The sequence below is a fragment of the Micromys minutus genome (assembly GCF_963924665.1).
Source record: "Micromys minutus genome assembly, chromosome: 4".
Classification (NCBI taxonomy): Eukaryota; Metazoa; Chordata; class Mammalia; order Rodentia; family Muridae; genus Micromys; species Micromys minutus.
Window position 1 is genome coordinate 35367519 of NC_137973.1, and position 18706 is coordinate 35386224.

Here is an 18706-nt window from a genome sequence, read left to right on the forward strand (position 1 = left end):
GGACATTCTAGAGCTGTAACGGCTAAGAGAACTGCGGGGACCACGTTCCACACTACACCACTCCTCCCAAACTCTGCCTGCACCTCATCTCTTTTTGGACCACGCCAAGCCAGGGACTATTCCTGAGCTCTGACCTCACTGTTCCTGATCTGTGGAGTCCACCTAGGGCCCTGCTACATTCAGTCCCTCTCTAGCCTGTTTCCCAGGCACCCCTTCTACATGCTGGTGCCTTCTGGATCCCAATCAACAAGAACCACCCTCACAGAGGTCTTCTACTTGGCACCCTTGGGGAGGCAGGTGACAGCCTCTGAGTCAAGAATGTCCTCCTCACCCACTAACTCCTCAGCACCTGTTTTCAAAACCACCTTTACCACACAACCCAACTTTAGTGTCCTGAGGCCAAGGGCGACCTCATGAGGGCTGTGTTCACCACGCACCTCTGCACCAGGCCCACACTTTCCTCTCCTCATCTTTCAGGTCTGCAGCGGCACTTTCGCCTCCACTCCCTGTTTAGCAAGCCAGCTCCTACTCGGCTCTGCCTCCTTTCCAATAGGATGCTCTGCCGGCTCTTTTCCTAACTCTCTGATGACTACTTCTAGAACTTTCCCTTCTGACCTGCTGCCAACCCAACTCCTTCACCCACTTTCTGCAAAGGTCCTAATCCCACATCTAATACACCTTGTGCCACCATGCTGTGGAGAGACGAATGTGCTCTGCTCTGATCACATCGGAATCCCTAGCACTCAAGATGCCTGATGTGCAGAACGACACTGGCGCAGGGTCTGCTGAGTGGACAAATGAGCTGTGTCACTAGCTGCTTGCCTTCTTCCTTCCCTTCCACCTATCTTTCTTTTCTTTTCCCCCTAAAGTCTTGTTAGACAGCCTAAGCTAGCCTTGAACTCTCGATCTTACTGCATGCACCTCTCTAAAGCTGAGATTACCAGCAGACACTAGCAAATTCGACTCCATCTTCACCTTCAAACCGCTCATCCTGAGGCAGGGACAGGAGTGCCGAGGTTCTCTAGTGAAAGAGGCATCTGCTAGCCTAGCCTTTTTCACTGCACATTCAGGCAGGCTCAAGGGCTTAGAGGTAGCTTCTGATCGTGGACGCTCAGATCCTGATACACCTGCAACCTACAGGAAACTGGTGGGGATTTCTTACCCTGGCCCACAGGCTGCAAAGAGTTAGCCTACTCCAATGTTAAAGAACAAGGAAGAGCCATTTCCAACATATTCTTGGCTCATGGTCGCTTTTAAGGTCAGAGAAGTAACCTATCTGGCTGCAAAGTGCCTCTCTGTCATTTAGACTCCATGCCAGCATGCCTTCTGCAGTGAACCTTGAACCTGTGAGCACAACTCTGCTCTTCAGTGTTCTCGGCCAGATTCACCCAAGACGGAGCAGCATCCATCCGACGCACGGGCCCCCGGTCCCCTGAAACACTCCAAGTGACACCGACGCTTCCGTGTTCCAGCTGCTCACGAAGGTGTCAAACAGGCTGCAGGCAGAGCCTTGGAATGCTTAAACCCGAATCATGCCCCGTGGCGACACGATCATGCGGCACAAACACTTAGGAAACAATGAGTGAAGTAAACATCCAAGGAACATAATAAATACACACCTCCATTGTCCTGTCTCCTGAAAATTACACTACTGGTGTGTGACGCATGAGTCTGCTTCTTACCAAAGACTACATACAGTTGGGGGGAAGCGGAGTTGGGGCGGGAGGGGTGGTAGTCCAAGATTTAAAAAAGAAAAAAAAAAAAAAAGAAACGAAACATCACCAACTTTGCCAACTCCAGCATTTCATCTTTTCCAGAAGATAAATTATTTAGAATTTTTTTTTTGCCAGTTCGAGTTATTTCCTCAAAGCAGAGTCAAATGGCCTAGCAGCCCTGCCTTAAAGAAACCAATGCAATTAAACCAAACAGCTATGAACTGGTCCTGACAGCTTCCACCAACTCCACTTGATAAAGTGAGACACACACTGATTCTGACAGAGAAGCCCACACTTTATTCACTGCCAGACGCAGCGCCAATCCATACATATAGATTCATCTATAGGGAGGAAAATCAGCCCAGCAGCTCAGCACTAAAACCAAACAGCCATATAAAAGCCGGCTAGCCCGACTGCCTCGTAAGGCTATCACTGACAACTACCGCTCCCATCCAGCAGGCTAATAAGAATAATTATAGCCAGAGCAGGCATTAATCAGCTTGGCAGATACAGGAATTCTGTTAACAAGACTGAAGTAAGTGCCAAGAAATCTCTGAAGACCACAGCACTTCAAAGGCTGTTTAAGCTACAGGGATTCACTGGTGTTTCTCCTTCGAGCCTTCCTCCTCAGGCAGTGCCCTGTGGAGCAGCGAGCTTCACTTGAGTCCCATTCCTCTGAGCAGGCAATGAGGACCTTGCAAGGTTGCAGGTTGTCACATCTGAGAGGTGCATGCTGACACCATTACTCCCTTCTGCACTGCACCTGGGCCCCCCACACCCAGATCCTATTTTTAATTACAGCTTTGTATTCTAACCACGATCATCTTTTCTTCATCTACATCTCAAACAATGGGCAGCATGAACAACGGTCAGCTGTTCCTTAGCGCTTACACGATGGAGTCCTGCTATGTCTGAACAAGTTTCACCATTCTGGGCACCTAGTTCCTCGTCTATAAGAAGAAAATAACTGAGCCTTTCCCAAGGTTTGGATGATTGACAGATCCTGACTCTCAAGTAGCTACTGGCGCTCTGTGCCTGCCAGATGCAGAAGCCAAGGCTGAGGGTGAGGCTCAGTAGGAGAGTGCACAAGGTTCAGGTCCATTCAGCGGTACCACCAAATAAATAAATAAAGGACAATGCTTCTCTTGTGTCACGCATCCTCCAGGAGACTGCCTGGTACCTCCAAACCCCAAACCCATCCTTCTGTTTTTCACGGTAACGGAGAGATGACTGCCAGGTTCCGCTGTGTTCTCTAGCTTCCCTTGCAGCTAGTGGGACATGGAACTAAAATGCCACCAATGGAATACACGCAGAAAAGATGTCACTTCCAAGCTTTGCCCGTGAAGTATCCATTAGAACATCCGAGCTGTCTCTCTCCTTTGTAGGGCTAGGAAAGTAACGTTGACAGATAAAGTGATCCTGAAAACCAGGGGGAGGGGTCACCAACCTGGGGACCAGCGGGCTGTGTGAAACAAGGGCCCACCCAAATTTTCCCTCAGAAGCACTCCACTATGGGGGGCGGGGGTTGTCCTATTGTTTGAACCACTGTGCCAGGAGTGTGCAATTAAGGCAGTAGAGCCTACCTAATTAGCATAATACCCTTTTACAGCAATTGAATTTGAAAATATAGGTGTGACATTTTTGTCATTTAAAAGCTATCTTAGTACATTTGCATTTTTAAAGAAGATGAAGAGAATATATTAGTGGCTCTCAGGGCTACTTACTTCCCACAAATAATAAAATAAAAATAGAACATACCCATTTATATGTGCTCAGTTAGTCAAACACATCCTATGTATCCTAGAACCTAATGTTAAGAAAACAGAGAGATAGCAAGACCACTGGAGTTCTGCCTCTGGAGGATAATCAGGTGGGGATGTAAGACTCGGAAATAGACAATGACATTTGGTGTCATGGACAGGAGCCATGACGTAAAACAAAGGTTGCCTGGCCACCCACAAGGAGCCAACAATTCACAGCTCAGACTGCTCCACACCTCCCCAAATGCTCCTACCTCACCAGTCATCTCCTCCCCCTCCCCCTCTCCTCCCCCTCCCCCCTCCCTTCCATCTCATAGAACAACTCGGTGCCATTTCTGAAGGAGCGATATACTTCACTCACCCACACTTTATGCGTTTCCCCAGAACCCCGGGTGCTCTTCTATCCTTTCTTCCAAAATTCTAGTTCTTCTCAAGGTTCAGCTCAAATGTCACCTCTTCAGCAAAAGCAACTCCAACTCCCAAGTCAAAATGGACCCCTTCCTTCTTGCTTCTCCCTAGTGCTGAGCTGGGGTCAGGGCTTGCACTGTTTTTTTACCACTGTCTACACGGCCCAGTCAACCACTCAGTAAAACATATACCTTGGTCATTTGTTGGGTGGGACTGACTGTTGGGTGGGTCCATTGGTGAGTGAGCTTAGTGAGAAAGCTTCAAGGGGAAGTGAGCTTCAGGGGACTTACACAGGAAAGAGAGGGGGCAGGAGGGCTACAAGACTCAAAGGATTTCATAAAGAGTAGCAAAAAGGTGCTTAGAATGTAATCTCTAAAGCAGAAAGAGCAGAAAGCAAACACAAGAGGCATCTCCTGAGAGAAAAGTCACAGGCGGGAGCTCCGAAAGCATCCACTGGAAAAATGGCGACCTTAGAGGAGAGCTGGGGGAAACCTCTCAAGTGAGGGGTCAGAGGCCTTGGCTAGAACGGGAAAAACACAGTGTGGGGGAATGGGGTGCAGGGCTCACTCAGAAGGATGGACACAGCTTGAACTTGTGCTTGGGAAAAGCTATAAAACGAAGGGCTGGGGTTCAGGTGGAGGCCACAGAGGGTCACCATCCAAGTAGCAGTGACATCACAACTCCATTCCTGCAGCAAGACCTGAGGAAAGACCACCTTGCTTATCAACACACTCCATTTCCAGTCTCGGCGTGTGTGGAAGATGACGGAGCACTGGGAGGCTGCCTCAGTGGTCAGGCTGAAGCAGCACCTAGGGAGGTATCAAGGGATGGAGTTCGCAGAGGGCACATCAATGACTCAAAGAATTGGTGGGTGAATCTCCACTTGGCAGTATCATGAAGGTTGGATGCGTTGGTATTCCACCATGTTTTCCCCAGGCTGTACTTTTCTCTGGACCCTGAGCTGTTGGTTGTGGTTTGTTTATTTGTTTGATATGAGGGATGGAAGCCAGAACCTGGCAAAGCTCCACAAACACACAGCTACAACCCCAGTTCCCCAAGAGCATTCTTTTAAAACTTCTACCTCATGTTACCCTCTTCATTGGTTCATACATAGACTGCAAACTGACCACCCCAGGGAGAGTCAATCACATAAACCACAAAGTGAGTAGCAGATGGGGGCGGTGCCCTGCCCAATCTGTGCAACCATAGGCCACGGCCCTGCTTGACCCAGACCTATAAGCCAATTAAATGGTGGGGACTGTCCCCAGCAATGTGCAACAATGCACAACTTACAAAGACAGGTGCCTGGCAGGGAAAATTTAAAGGGGCTAAGATCAGAAACCACAGAGGATCACTGGATGTTCTTTCTCTGCACACGAGCTGTAGCTGGAAAATTGTGTCTAGGTGAGTTCTTGGAGGGAGTCATTTCCAGAAAACCCCTCAGAGGTGAAGTGTCAGAGTAACAGCCAGAAAGGCTAGTTTGCAGGCAGCCAGGACTCGTGGGGGCTGGGACAGTAATGTCCTAATGCCAGCAGAAGGGGAGTGGCGGAGGGAGGTCCCCACTGGGACCCTCACACCATCAGAAGTGCAGTAATTTAGCCTCTGTGCAGCTGAGGCCTGGTTGGGATAGACAACACATGCCTAGTGCTCTGAGAAACCTTGAAATACATATTCTGCAGGGGCTTGGAAGGGAACCAGGGCTGGGTCTGGAATTCTGCTTATCCTAGATGACACTGGTCTCAAGGATGCCAACATATAACCACACTTGGGGATCTGCCTTCCTGAACCGAGGCAGGCACAAAATAAATACATCAAGTGGCTGGTTAAGATCACCCTGTGTATCTACGTGAAGATGGTGTCTGTGTAAGGAGTAAATGGAAAATGGAGGGGGGGAGAAGCCCAGGAACGATTCCTTGGGTGGGTGAGGGGATACTGGACCAAACCACTGAGAGGCACCAAGGGTTTCCAGAGGGTAAAAGAGAAAGGGGCAGTAACGAGGGAAGTAACAGGTAGAAAAGTTGGAAAAGCTGGGCTCTCGGGTCTTTGTGTATAAATCCGAGCCTAGACAGCTTCAGGAGACGCTGGAAGGCAACACTGAGGCAGATTTGGCTAGATGGCAGAGATGGTACAAACAGTCACAGTAACGCTGGGCTACCCAGTGACCTTCGTGGAAGGAAGTTGGATTCTCTTGCTTCCCTGGAAAAGCAACTCGGTATGGGCTAGCGAGTGAAGAATGATCCCGACCGGCGTGGGCTATGGCGGGACACAGCAAAGGCTCACATTTCCGCCCAGCCGGGCACGCGGGCCGGGGCCGCACCTTCCGGGGCCGGGAGTTCAAGGTGAGCCGGGTTCCCGGTGGCCAACAGGTAGAGAGCGCTGTGGGGGAACCCGCCAGGAGCCACTCCCCCGGCACACGTTAGGACCCGGCTCGGTCAGGCCGGGCGGCTCCGGATCCCTGGAGCGCGGGCCCAGAAGGATGTGCACCGGGCTCCGATCGGCCCCACACCGCTCCCCACCCGGCCGGCGGCCCCGCACTCCGGATCCCGATCTCCCGGGAGCCGCCCCGGGCACCTCGGGTGCCCCAGGCCCCGAGCGGCAGCCGCGCCCCCCGGGACCCAGCGCCCCGCCGCGCCCCACGCGCACTCACCCAGCGACAGGAGCGCCAGCAGCAGCGGCCTCGGCGCCGGGCGCCCCATGCTCGGCCGGCGGGAGCGACTCTCCGCCTCCTCCTCCTTCCCCGCCGCCGCTCCTCCTCCTCCTCCTCCAGCTCCGGCTGCTCCAGAGTCGGCTGCTCCGCCGGGCCGCGCGCCTGCTCCGCTCTCCCCGCCGGCCGAGCGAGCCCAGCGCCGGCGCGGACGTGCGCACCTGGCTCGTCGCGGCCCTCCGCCTCCTCCTCTCCCGCCCTCCGCCAGCCGCCGGGCCCCGGAGCCGGCCTCGCCGATCCCAGGGCGCAGCAGCCCGACCGCCTCCCGAAAGCAAAAGGGAAGAGCCTGGCGTCCGCCCGCCCGCGCCTCCCACCCGGCGCTTTGCCAGCAACAAACACAAACTTTCCCAAGCCCCTCCCCGCTCCAGGTAACGGAGGAGGCGCCGGGGCCACCCGCTTAAAGGGGAGGAGACGCCCGAGCCCACCCAGTCTTCCCCTCGGGCCCCCACCCCTCGAGAAACTTTCCTCCGACCTTTAAAAGTTGGCCTGGAAGACTTGGTCTGGAAACCTCATCGTTTGAGTCCTATCCCGGGACGCCCGGCATTCCTTCGCGGTGGGATCCCCACGAGTGTCTCGCAGCCAGCAACCCACACGTACACCCTCTGGTCTCCAGCTAAGCATGCCACCAGCCACCTGCTTAGCCCTTGCTAAAAATAATTACACAGATAGAATTGAAAGGGCTTCAAAGTGAATTCAGTGAATTCCCACCCCCTGATGGTCCAGAGGACTGATGTGCTTGGCAGAGTTGGCCAGGGACTCTCAGCCAAGCATCAGAACCAACAAGGCTCTAACCCAGGACCCTGTAGTTGGGTGGGCTTTGCCTCCCTCCTGGCCCATCTCCCTCCTCTCCAGGGTCCCTGTGGTACTAATTAGAACAACTTCCAACGAAGGTACCATAAAAAAAAAAAGAAAAGAAAACCCACACCATCTATTATTAGCTGTAGTGCTTCAAATGGTATGTCTGCCGCCTGAGATTATATTCACTGCTTTAAGTGGACACGACTGGGTTTCCATTAAAGACTCTTTTTCCTCCCACAATAGAGTTTTGTGCTTTGGATTTGAATACAAAAGACTCCACAGCCCTGGGGGGGGGGGGCGGGAATCAGTGTTCCTTGTTTAAAGTTTGACAAGGAAGATTCAGACACTCAAAAAGGCTCACTGGTATCCAGTGACCCCCCCCCCCCCCTTGCCCGGGCCTTTCATTAATAGATGTGAAACAAATCCCAGATGTTCCTGGGAAAACTGCCCTCTCTGGTGCAGAACATTGGGTTTGTTCTGATTTCCACATGCGTTTCTCGTTTCTGCTAACTGACACATGCCTGACTGGCCAGGTGTGAAACCTTCCGAAAGAGACTCTTAAAAATTTATTTCCAGCCAGGCATGATGGCCTCCGCTGCACTCGGTATAGAGAGGCAGGATCAGTTCAAGGTCATCCTTGGCTTCAAGCAGAGCTCAAGGCCAGCTTGAGACCCTGTTTCAAAAGACCAAAATGAATAAGTTCCTGGTGGTTCAGCAATGGAGATGTACTTACCGTCACAGAGTGGCAACAGTTAAACAGTTGAATCGGTATGGTGACTTCGGTGTTGAGTATATTTCACCAAAATACTTTTTTCCCTTCAATTTCCATTGCCACCAAGCTTTTCCTGAGTTTCCCCCACTCCCACCCATGCCGCCATTGCTCCTTTTCCCAGAATTTCTGTAGGAAGTTTAATTTTCTTTTGTTTCTTTCCATTCTATTAAGCCGGAATATGAGCCTAATGTTGAGTTTTGAAATATGCTAGGACTACAGGAAAACGTAAGGCCTGGCTCTTCCAGAAGCTCAGATTTCAGCTCATCAATCTTTCTGCTTTCTTACCACCCAGAATGCTTAACGTCTGGGCTGCACATTTTGGTACTTGATCACAGTCAGCCCAGCACACACTCCGTATACCGCTCCCCCCTCTGCCTAAGAACTGGAGGACCTAAGAGACTGACACATTGTCATCTCGAATCCCTGGAGAGGAGTCCGGTGCCCTTTGTCTAATGAACAAAATCTGGACTTTGCAAAGCCCTCCACGTGCAGTCAGAGGAGAGACTCTGAGCGAGACCCTGGAATTGCAGCCATGAGTCACTTGCTGCCACTGGAGTGCTTATAGCCTGCGTGGTGATTTAGTGGGTGTGGCAGCAGGTGCAGAGTCCAGTCACGACGGACCCACCCAGGAAGCGGTCAGTGCTGGAGGCAGTTTTACAGACTTCCCCAGAGCTTAACTGTACAGTGAGTGTGGCAGTCCAGAAGCACCACGGAAGGGAGGGACATGGAGGGGTTTGCAATAAGTGTACACATAATGTGATGGGGGAAAGGGAATCCTTCTCTCCTCCCATCCCAGCACCCAAGTGTTATTAAACTAATGGTACATTTTATAATCACGGGAATAACTGTGGTGAACAACTGAACTGGTAGGGATGAATGATACTATCCAGGCAAAGCCACTGCAAAGCACACTTAAGTGGATCCAGGCTGTCAACTGACCGACTGATTGGCAACCAGTCAACTATATCATGAGAATCCACCGATGAGCCACAGATGTAGCAGAAAAAAAGCACGAATTAAGACACCAGACACTTGGTCCTATTACCATCCTCGGCACTGACTACCAATAGATACAATGTTGCCGACTAGAAGCACCGCACCTGTTGCAGAGGCCCACAGTGGCTCCATTCATCTCTGTGGGAGCTGATGATGACAGGCATTTATTTGCCAGTGAGTAAGTTCCTACACAGGTAAGCCTCTTGCCCGAACCTGTGGTTCTGTTTGGTTCCTGTACAGGTTTGCCTGAGGCAACAAGACTCACTTTCTAGTAATCCTAATTAACCCTCCCCCACCCCCAAGGTGGACGAATCCCGGCTTGGGTTTCACTCAGTGACCAGTCCCAACCATCCTTTATTAGCATTTGATAATAAACATCTGTTTGCAGTTGTGACCTACAAAGGCCCTCACATTCCCTCGTTTGAAACAGGTTTTCCTATTGGAATCCAGGAAGACAAAACAGAAACAGTTTCATTTAACGTTGAGAATGAAAATGTTAAAAGGTTCCCAAATAAATGAGTTTACTAATTTTTCTTAAGATTCATCCAGATGTGGTGAATTTACCCTGTTACTGCCAACAGCCTATGCATAGTCTCCAAATGACTTTGCCCTCCATGGCAGTGGGTTAGGAAAAATAGTATTCTATCAAAACATTTTATCCCAGCAATCACTTTCCCTCTAAACTTTCTTCTGTGTCTGGAGGTAGCATCCCCGTTGAAATTAAGAGATTACTAATCTAAGAAAAACGTAAGGGCTGGGGGCTTTGTTCAGAGGTAAGACACTTGCTTATGGGCTCATTCTCCAACAATGGAAAGATGGTGGGAAGGAAGGAGGGAGAGAGGGGGGGAGGGAGGGAGAGAGGGAGAGAGGGAGAGAGGGAGGGAGGGAGGAGGAAGCATAAATGGTAGAATTAGAAAATGGAATTAGAGTTTTAAAAAAAGAGAAAATAATGAAGAAAGAAAGACCACTTCATGAGGAGTGAGGGTTGGTGATTCTGGGTTAACTGTGGCTGCCCTGACAGACAAGGGAAGGGGTTGAAGCAGTTGGCTCGAGGCCTGATCATCTTTGTGATCCCTTCCTTCCCCAAACTGCCAATTCTTATCCTTTCTGCTGCCCTAGGAGACCAAGGTAGGAAATGTTAAAGATGAGGTTCTTAGGCAGGCAGGCTGCTCCAAGTCCAGCTCCATGGAATCCAAAGTATCCCACAAGCCCCGCCCCATGGCGCCCACCCCTGCAGTGTGAGGTGAGGACAGAGGAGGAAGCCCTGCCACAAAAGCCATTCAACACTGTGAGCACTAGTATGAAGGTTCTGTGGCCCTGACCCTGAAGGGGCTCCTCACACAGTAATGAACAAGAGAAGGGAAAAAGGGAGGGAAGGAAAGACAGAGAAAAGACAGAGGGAGAGAGGAAGGGATACCTGGTTTGTACCCAACGCTACCTTTTCCGGCCCACCTCTTGCCCTCACATCCAGTGGAAGCCTGGAAGAGAGCCTTCTGTCTTTCCCCTGGTTGTGCACATAAATGTCAGAGGCAAGTAGAGGCACAGCAAGGGTGGGGTATACTCCTTCTTCTCTTTCCTTCACCGCTTCCTACTGACCCTCCAGGTCTGGACTGTATGTGGAGCCTCAGTCCCGAGCACTAAGTGTGTGTGTGTGTGTGTGTGTGTGTGATCCCTTTTATTGTTAAGTAACACACTGGCCTGGCTTTGCACTGCAAGCCCTCAGTCAAGATATAGTCAAATAACTATGGCTGCATGTTCTTTTGCACAATCCACAGTTCAGACACAGACACCAGCTTGGTGAGTGGGAGGGGCAGGAGGGTAGCAGCAGGTACCTGACCCAGGCCTGGCCCTTCTATACCTGATAGGCAAAGGCAGATGAACCTCATTGAGTGAAAAAAAAAAGAATGGTGGTATAGCATCTTTGCACAGCAGGCCAAGAGCTGCTAGAAAACTGCCCTTCATAACCTTTGGGCCCGGGTCATCCTGGAGACCCACAACTTCTCATTTGGATCTGTTAATAATAAAATTAATTAATTAATAGCCAAGCACTGAGTCTTTACAGTGATATTTACAAACCAGATCACAACAACTGTAGTATCACAGGCTAAAAGACCAAAATCTGATTTTCAAGTAATCAAACAATACCTTTTAGTAATATGCCCTAAATATCATATAAAGCACACTTATATTGAAAAATCAATGTTCATTTGATTAAAACTCCTATTCAGCTCTTCGGGCCATGGTTTCATTTGCTTGAACCTGTGGACCCTCTTCCAGAGAAACGCTTATAAGAAAACAAGCCCACCGAAGGATCGGAGAAGACAAATCAGAACTCTGAGAAAGCTATCTTCATACTGCTTTTGAAGCTTTGTGTTTTAGGGAAGGAATCATATTTGTTTGGAATGTTCCAAGGAGTCACTGGTAGAAAAATGCCTACTTTGTAATGACCAGCACTAGCTCAAAGCTCTATAGACCCACCCTGTATGATATATCCCCTCATCTCTAAAACACATCCACCCTAAAGTTAAGGGCCATCCTCAGAAGGGATCTGTTAAGCAGTTTACTACACTTGGAGGGGCCACAGACCAGCTAACTGGGAGTGGGTTCTTTCCTTTAGATGGGCAGTTCATCCAAATGCAGCTTACTCTTGCAAAGTTCGGCCTTTGTTCTAACTGCTCATCCTTTTGCCTTATGAAAGCAAGGAGGGGCTGGGCTGCGTGGGTCCTGCAGCTTTAGACCAGAGCAGCTTACCTGCAGACCACACTGTTTTACTGGGAAAATGCAGGCCTCCTTTCCTTGCCACCTACCTGCTGACTACCAAAGAGAAACCATCAACTGTTCTTCTAAACCCAAAACATTTTCAGCCACATCTCTGAAAAGAAAATAATAATAATAATAATAATAATAATAATAATAATAATAAGTATGTGTATGGAGTTGCAGGGTCCATGTACGCAGCCATTGTGTATGGAATTGCAGGCGTATGACCGTATAAGTGTACATGCTCGCAGGGCCCAGGGGTGTCAGATCTTCATGAGCTGGAATTACAAACAGTTGTGAACTCCCTGGTGTGAACTGAGAGCCAAACTCAGGTCCTGTGCAAGAGCAATGCTCACTCTTAAGCACTGAACCATCTCTCTAGCCCTCTTTTTAAAAACATAATTTATTACTAGCGTGTGTATGTGCAGTGCACATGGGAGTCAGAGGACAACTTGTAGGAGGGGTCTGGTCCTCTCTGTCATATGGGTCCCCTGGATGGCACTCTGGTTGTCAGGTTTGAGGGCAAGAGCCTTTACCCTCTGAGCCATCTCCACATTGTTGACTTCTTTGTAACTCAGCATCCCCCTGAGTTCAGCCAGCTCAGTCGTTTGCAGGGGACATTTTGCTACATTGTCTGTCTTAGAGTGGTTGTTTTGCTGTCAATGATTCCATGGAGACTTAGAGAACAACTTCTCATTCCGGCAGTGGCTAGATCCACACCTTATTACACAGAGTTCGTGAGGTCTGATGTAGGATGCGCAGTGACTTTCTAGGGTACTCTGCCCACTGGGACATTTGAGGTCTACTTCTGAGTCAGAGGCAGCTGCCCTTCACCAAGTGATGTCAAGTCTGCCCAGGCTGGAATAGTTAATGTGCAGAACAAATGATTTTATGCTTAGCCCCACCTCTGAGAACAGCCAACATCCAGAAGGTGATTTCAAACTTACTGTTTCACAATATTTGTTTTGTAGAGCTCAGGCAAGAAAAACAAGATTTATGGAAGACCACTTGAAGAAAATGTAGCCAGTACATTCTAGAATCCCTAAGATCTTCCCCTGAGTTATGAATGAAGGAGGCTGTCAGCCAGCTTACCACTCGGATACATCACATCAGTGCCCCCATAAAGTTGCTTTTACTGATTGTTCTTTGTCATGATGCCATCAGCCCTTATTGAGGGATGTCCTACACAAGAGCCCCGGGCACTTTGTCATTGTGCTGTGCACAGGACCGGTTTACAGATGCCCTCAGTCATGCTGGCAGCAGCCTCTCTGCCTACAACGATGCAGAAATTGTATTCTGGTCTCGGCTTCTCAGATGCTCTTTGTTAGAGGCCGATTTCTGTTCACCTCTTGGACTCTGTAAATACAGTAACTGTTGGTGTTTTCCTTTCCACAGAACACAGTGGTTAGAACACGTGTGGTGGAAGCTATAACCCCCCCCCCCACACACAGACAGATCCTCCCTCCCAGCTCCTCTCCCCTCCCCCTTGTTTATCCCGTTATTATTATTTTTTTTCGAGTGGGTGCTGGCTGTTTTGCTTTGCTCCTGCCCTTCAAAAGACATTTTAAATCCCAACTCCTCATTTGCAGATGACCCGCAATGAGGTAATCATCTGCCTGAGCTCTGCTTGCCTGGGAAATGCTGCAGTGAGTCAAGGCCTGTGCAGTGAGGGGATGGGGACCCTCAGAAGGCCTCCAAGCTCTAGACAAAGAGCCTTGTTTCCAGGAGCAGCCGATAGCACTCATCCCTCTCCTCACGTAGGAGCGCACCAGTCATCCATCAGAAAGGGATGAGTAAATATTAAAAGAGTGGTTTGCTTTCTCTAAGCACACAGTGATTGAGGAACTGGGGTGGGTTAAGTGTCCAGTGCAATGGGCGCCAAGCTAGTCCAATCCCACACGACTAACTGTGCAGAATCGGAATAGTCTGGTCAATGCGGAGCTGCACAGAACCCCCTTCTCTCTTTGCTGACTCTCCTTGTCCTCTGCCTTAACAATGCCTCTCACCCTCCTCACATGACCATGTAAAGCTCCAGACACTGATGTGGCTGAGTCCTTCCCATAGGAAATGATCTCAGAAATCAGCAATGAGGTAACATGGGAAGCAGAGCAGAAGTGAGGCGTGTGCCGCTGTGACTCCACCGTGTAAAGGGACCCTAGAGGTGTTCTTTGCAGGCTTTGACTCCCTGGTCCCCGCTCTTTGTGCATGAGGTTGGCTCGAAATGGCACTAATTCCCCTCTCTACCTCTCCCCTTCCTCCTTTCCCCTTACCCATCCCCTGCCCTATGCCTTCTCTTCTCCCTCTCCCTCCCCCTCCCTGTCTTTTATCAGCATCCTTCTGCGACCAGCTCCTAGAAGTTGTCTGCCCTCTCACTAAGATGGTAGAAGAGGCTGTGTCCTAGGCCTCTGGCACCATGCCCAACACACAACAGGGCAATAACTGCTTCGGGTCCAGCTATGAATTCTGCCTTTATCATTTTTTACAGACCAGAGTGTTACATGGATGTTCATTTGGGAGGGAAAAAAAATCATCCTAAACCACTAATATTGCCCAAGCCCCACATTTTACAGAAGAGGCATATGTGAGGCTCAGAAAACCGAAGCAACTTACCTGGGATTACACAGCACATTACAGTAATTGTGGAATATTACAAGTCCACAAAATAAGCCAGAGACAGACCAGGGAGTCAGCTAGAGCTGCAGTGAGAATTATTAACACTTCAGATGGAAACTCTGACCAGCTCAGTCTTAGATTTCCAAGAGGAAACTGCTTGAAATAACTGAACTCGGAAAGTACCTAAGCTCTAAGAAAGTGAGCAATACGAGAGAGGTTTTCCCTCCTCTGAGAAGATGCTCACCTTCCATAAATATGAGGGTTTGAATGACAATGGACCTAATAGGCTCATATTTGAATGTTTAGTCACCAGGAGTAGCACTACTTGAGAAGGATTAGGAGGTGTGGTTTTGTTGGAGTAGGTGTGGTCTTGGAGTAGGTATAACCTTGTTGGAGGAAGCTTGTCACTGGGGGAAGACCTTCAGGTGCCTGTCCCAGTGAGACACACACACACACTCTCTCTCTCTCTCTCTCTCTCTCTCTCTCTCTCTCTCTCTCTCTCTCTCTCTCTGCCTGCAGATCCTGTAAATACATGGTGCCAGTTTGTAAAATTCTCAGCTACTCCTGTGAGCTGCCATGCTCTAGGATGATAGTAAGCCAAACTTCTGAAATTGTAAGAAGCCTCAATGAAATGCTTTCTTTTATAAGAGTTGCTTTGGTCATGGGTGTGTCTTCACAGCAACAAAGCAGTGACCAAGACAGTAAGCATGCTAAGGTAAGGTGTGGATTTTGAATGAGTACAAACTCGCCAAGAACTCTCTTTCTCTAGCCTATTTAGCCAACAATGGCAGTATGGAGACAGGGTGAGTTTGTTTGCAGTAAAACATAGGTTCTAGAATGTTCTACTATCTTCATAAATTATAAGGACCCTCTAGAGTCTCCCAGCTCCTCAGCTTTCTGGCCCATTTCTACCTCTTTGTACCCTTCCATTGCTATTTTCAACAGGTGTATAGGACACATCATTCCTGGAACTTTCTATGGTTACTGTGAAAACCAAACATTTAGAGGGTTAGAGGGCTATATGCAACACACACCCAAAATCCCACCACAGGGAGGTGTAGAGACAGCAGACCTGTGAAGCCAAGTGGCTAGCTGGCCTGGTCAAATTCATGAGCTCCAGGTTCAGTGAAGGCCCTGTTTCTAAAACTAAGGTAGGGGCTGGAAAGATGAGTGAGTAATTTAGAGTGCACGCTATGTTTCATTGTAGAGGACCTCTTCTGCTCTCTGAGGGCACCTGCACTCACACATGCACGAACTCACACCAGATACACACACATACACATAACTAAAAATAAAATACTGCATGTTATTTTAGAAGAGTCACTGTAGAAAACACAATGTCAATTTATGGCATCTCTACACATGGCCATACACACATGCAGAAACACACATATACACATGCACACACATCAAGATGAGAGCCTGTCACTTCTCCCTGTACAACAGCATTAAAAGCCCAGGAGAATACACCGTGATGGTGTCTAGATGGAACTAGCTACTCCTGCCAAATGAGAGGGGTAGGATTTATCTGAACAGACACACTCGCGCTAAGTTTGTTTTATTTGCACAGACAAGGGTCAACATCGCTGTAGATAAAAGTGGCTGGTGCAGTCTATGATGACATGATACAAAAGCACTCAGGTGGGAGTCAGGTGCCTGGCTTCGTCTGTGTGGCCAATTCCCCCAAAAGGTTCCCTTCTGACATGGATCTGAATGGAACCATGATGCCAAATGACAAAGAGAAATGTTCAAGCTCTTCCCCACCCCCAAAGCCACACAAAAGAGGTTAAGAGAATAAAATGTTGAGTCTCATGGCCTTGGGAATCGTCCCCCAACTCAGCTAGTTGGATAAACTATCCAACCTTGGATATCTTACTTAGCTGCTCTGGGCCTTGGGCAACACACAGGTAAAGTTAGCACATAGTGGTATATGAGGCAAAGGTTTAGGGGGACGACTGAGGAAGGATACTGAGTGTCCTAGGAGCTTCTGCTGGGGGCAACCTTCCTGCCAGGGACATACCCACACCCTAGTAGTGGCTAGATGTGGTTCTTCTTGGCACAGAGTCGAGCAAAAGCTGTACGCATTAATGTTAAGATAGTCAAACTAGGAAACACTTCTTTAGTTTCCTCACACCTTTCCCCTTGTCTACTAGGTGGAACCTAAGGCCCAAGATGACAATACCTCAGAGTCCCCCGAGTCCACATAGAAGAAAGCTGTCCCTGGTCAAGAACGCTGGGACTGTCACATGGGGACTCAAAAGTTTTGATGGTGGGAAGCCAGTAAAGCATGGGCTCACTCATTGCAACAACTACGGCCATCCTAAGAAACAAACCTCCCTCAGTTTTCTGAATAGGCTCACTTGTCTCTATTCAAGAGACATTGGCTCCATTCCCAGCCCAGCGTATGATCTCAAACCTCTATATACCTGAGCATTCTAAATGCAGATTTTAATCCTCATTCTTTGCCAGTGATCAGCTTAAGCATGGACATTGGAGAGATTGCTGGCACTGAGATTTGAGATATCTTCTAGGGAGAATTCTTAGAAAGGCCTTGCTTTCTGTTGTATGGCTCTTTTGCTTTCCTGTAACCATTGGAGTTTTGTTTTGTTTTATTTTTTAATGAGGGGAGGTTCTTCTTTTTTTATTGTTTTAAGTATGATACAAAACAAAATCTATCTGTTTAAATATACAGTTTGATGAGTTTTGACAAATGTAGTCTTACCACCACTATAAGGAAGAGTCCCCATTTTTCCCTGAAGTTTCCTGTGCCTGCTTATAAGTCAATATCCTTTCTCCACACTGGTCCCTGATGGCTTGCTTGCTATCACTATGGCCTTTTGCCTTTTCTATCAGTTTATATAAATTGAATTATGAAGATATACTTATCATTGACCTAGAACCTGGTGATCTTTCCCATCTGCCCCACCCCTCCGACCCCAAGATTCACAGATGTTGTTCTGTGTTCAGAAGGCTGGTTGCGAATTATTCCAGCCTGCAGCCATAACTCACTGGTTCATCTATTCACTGGTTGATGCAGATTTGGATTCCTTCTACTTTAGTCTATTATGAATGTCCTTGTGAGCAAGTTTGTGTAGGAACATTCTCTCTCTCTCTCTCTCTCTCTCTCTCTCTCTCTCTCTCTCTCTCAGAAAAAAATCCTTGGGCATGGAATTATAGGAACATATAGTAGGTTTACACTTAAATTTATAAGACACTTCCCCAAGCTTGCAGCTTGAAATACATATTTTTAGCACTATCAGGAGAAATATATGAACATTTTAGCTCTTCTGCCCTTGCCAACACTTGGTATTGTCAGATAGGTTTAAAGGACTCTGCAGTAGAGGGAGGTATCTCACTGTGGCTTTGATTTGCATCCCCCCTGTGACTAATTATATGTAGCAACTTTTTGTGTGCTTTTGCCATCTAGATATTTTCCTTGGGGAAATGTCTGTTAAAATATTTCCCACTTTTAATTGGTCTATTATTAATAAATTATGAGTTCATTATATATTTTGAATATAAACCATTTGTCAGAGAGTTGGAGCGTAGCCCAGTGATAGAGTGTGTACCTAGTACACGTTCAAGCCTTAGTACTAGAAAAAAAAATTATCAGATACATTTGGCAGGTGTTTTCTAGACTCATGCTTATATAGATATCTTGTTCTCTTTATTTTTGCCTACCTGTGACTTTACATTTACAGGGAAAGTTGGAGGCTGCCAAGCTGGCTCAGCCAGTAAAGGAGCTTGCTGCTAAGCCTGGGATCCACATGATGGCTCGAGAGGGCTGATTCCTGGGTGTTGTCCTCTGACTTTCACATGCAGGCACACACACTCTACACAGGCATGCACACACATACACTAAACACACATACAACACACACATACATCATGCACACACAGGGCTGAGTATTGGGCGGGGCACAAACACAAAAAGATAGATGTAAAAATGCAAGTATAGAAGATATGGGTTTTGCTTTTTTCTGTTACTCGAGAGCTTAAAACACTCACCTTTAATGAATGTACTTGGTGAGGATGTTTACATTTCTGGTTCTAGGACTGTCTTCTTTTACCCTGTCTGCTCTTCTTCTGTCCCTCCTTGGGTGGAAATTTGCTCTGTTTCGTAGTTCTTGAGTTGTCACAGGCTTTTGCCTATCCTCTGTTCTCTAGCCCACTTCCTGTG

At 48.3% G+C, this 18706-nt stretch overlaps 1 protein-coding gene across 1 annotated transcript in view; it reads right to left on the bottom strand.

Moving 5' to 3' along the window:
- Positions 1 to 6579, bottom strand: part of PTGFRN (prostaglandin F2 receptor inhibitor) — a gene marked incomplete at its 5' end in the record, with an annotated part of 65533 nt that extends 58954 nt beyond the window's left edge. Inside the window, one exon of the mRNA XM_080915514.1 lies at positions 6531 to 6579. Within this exon, the coding sequence (XP_080771640.1) occupies positions 6531 to 6579 (49 nt within the window). The remainder of the gene's footprint in view (positions 1 to 6530) is intronic.
- Between the last annotated feature and the right edge of the window lie 12127 nt (positions 6580 to 18706).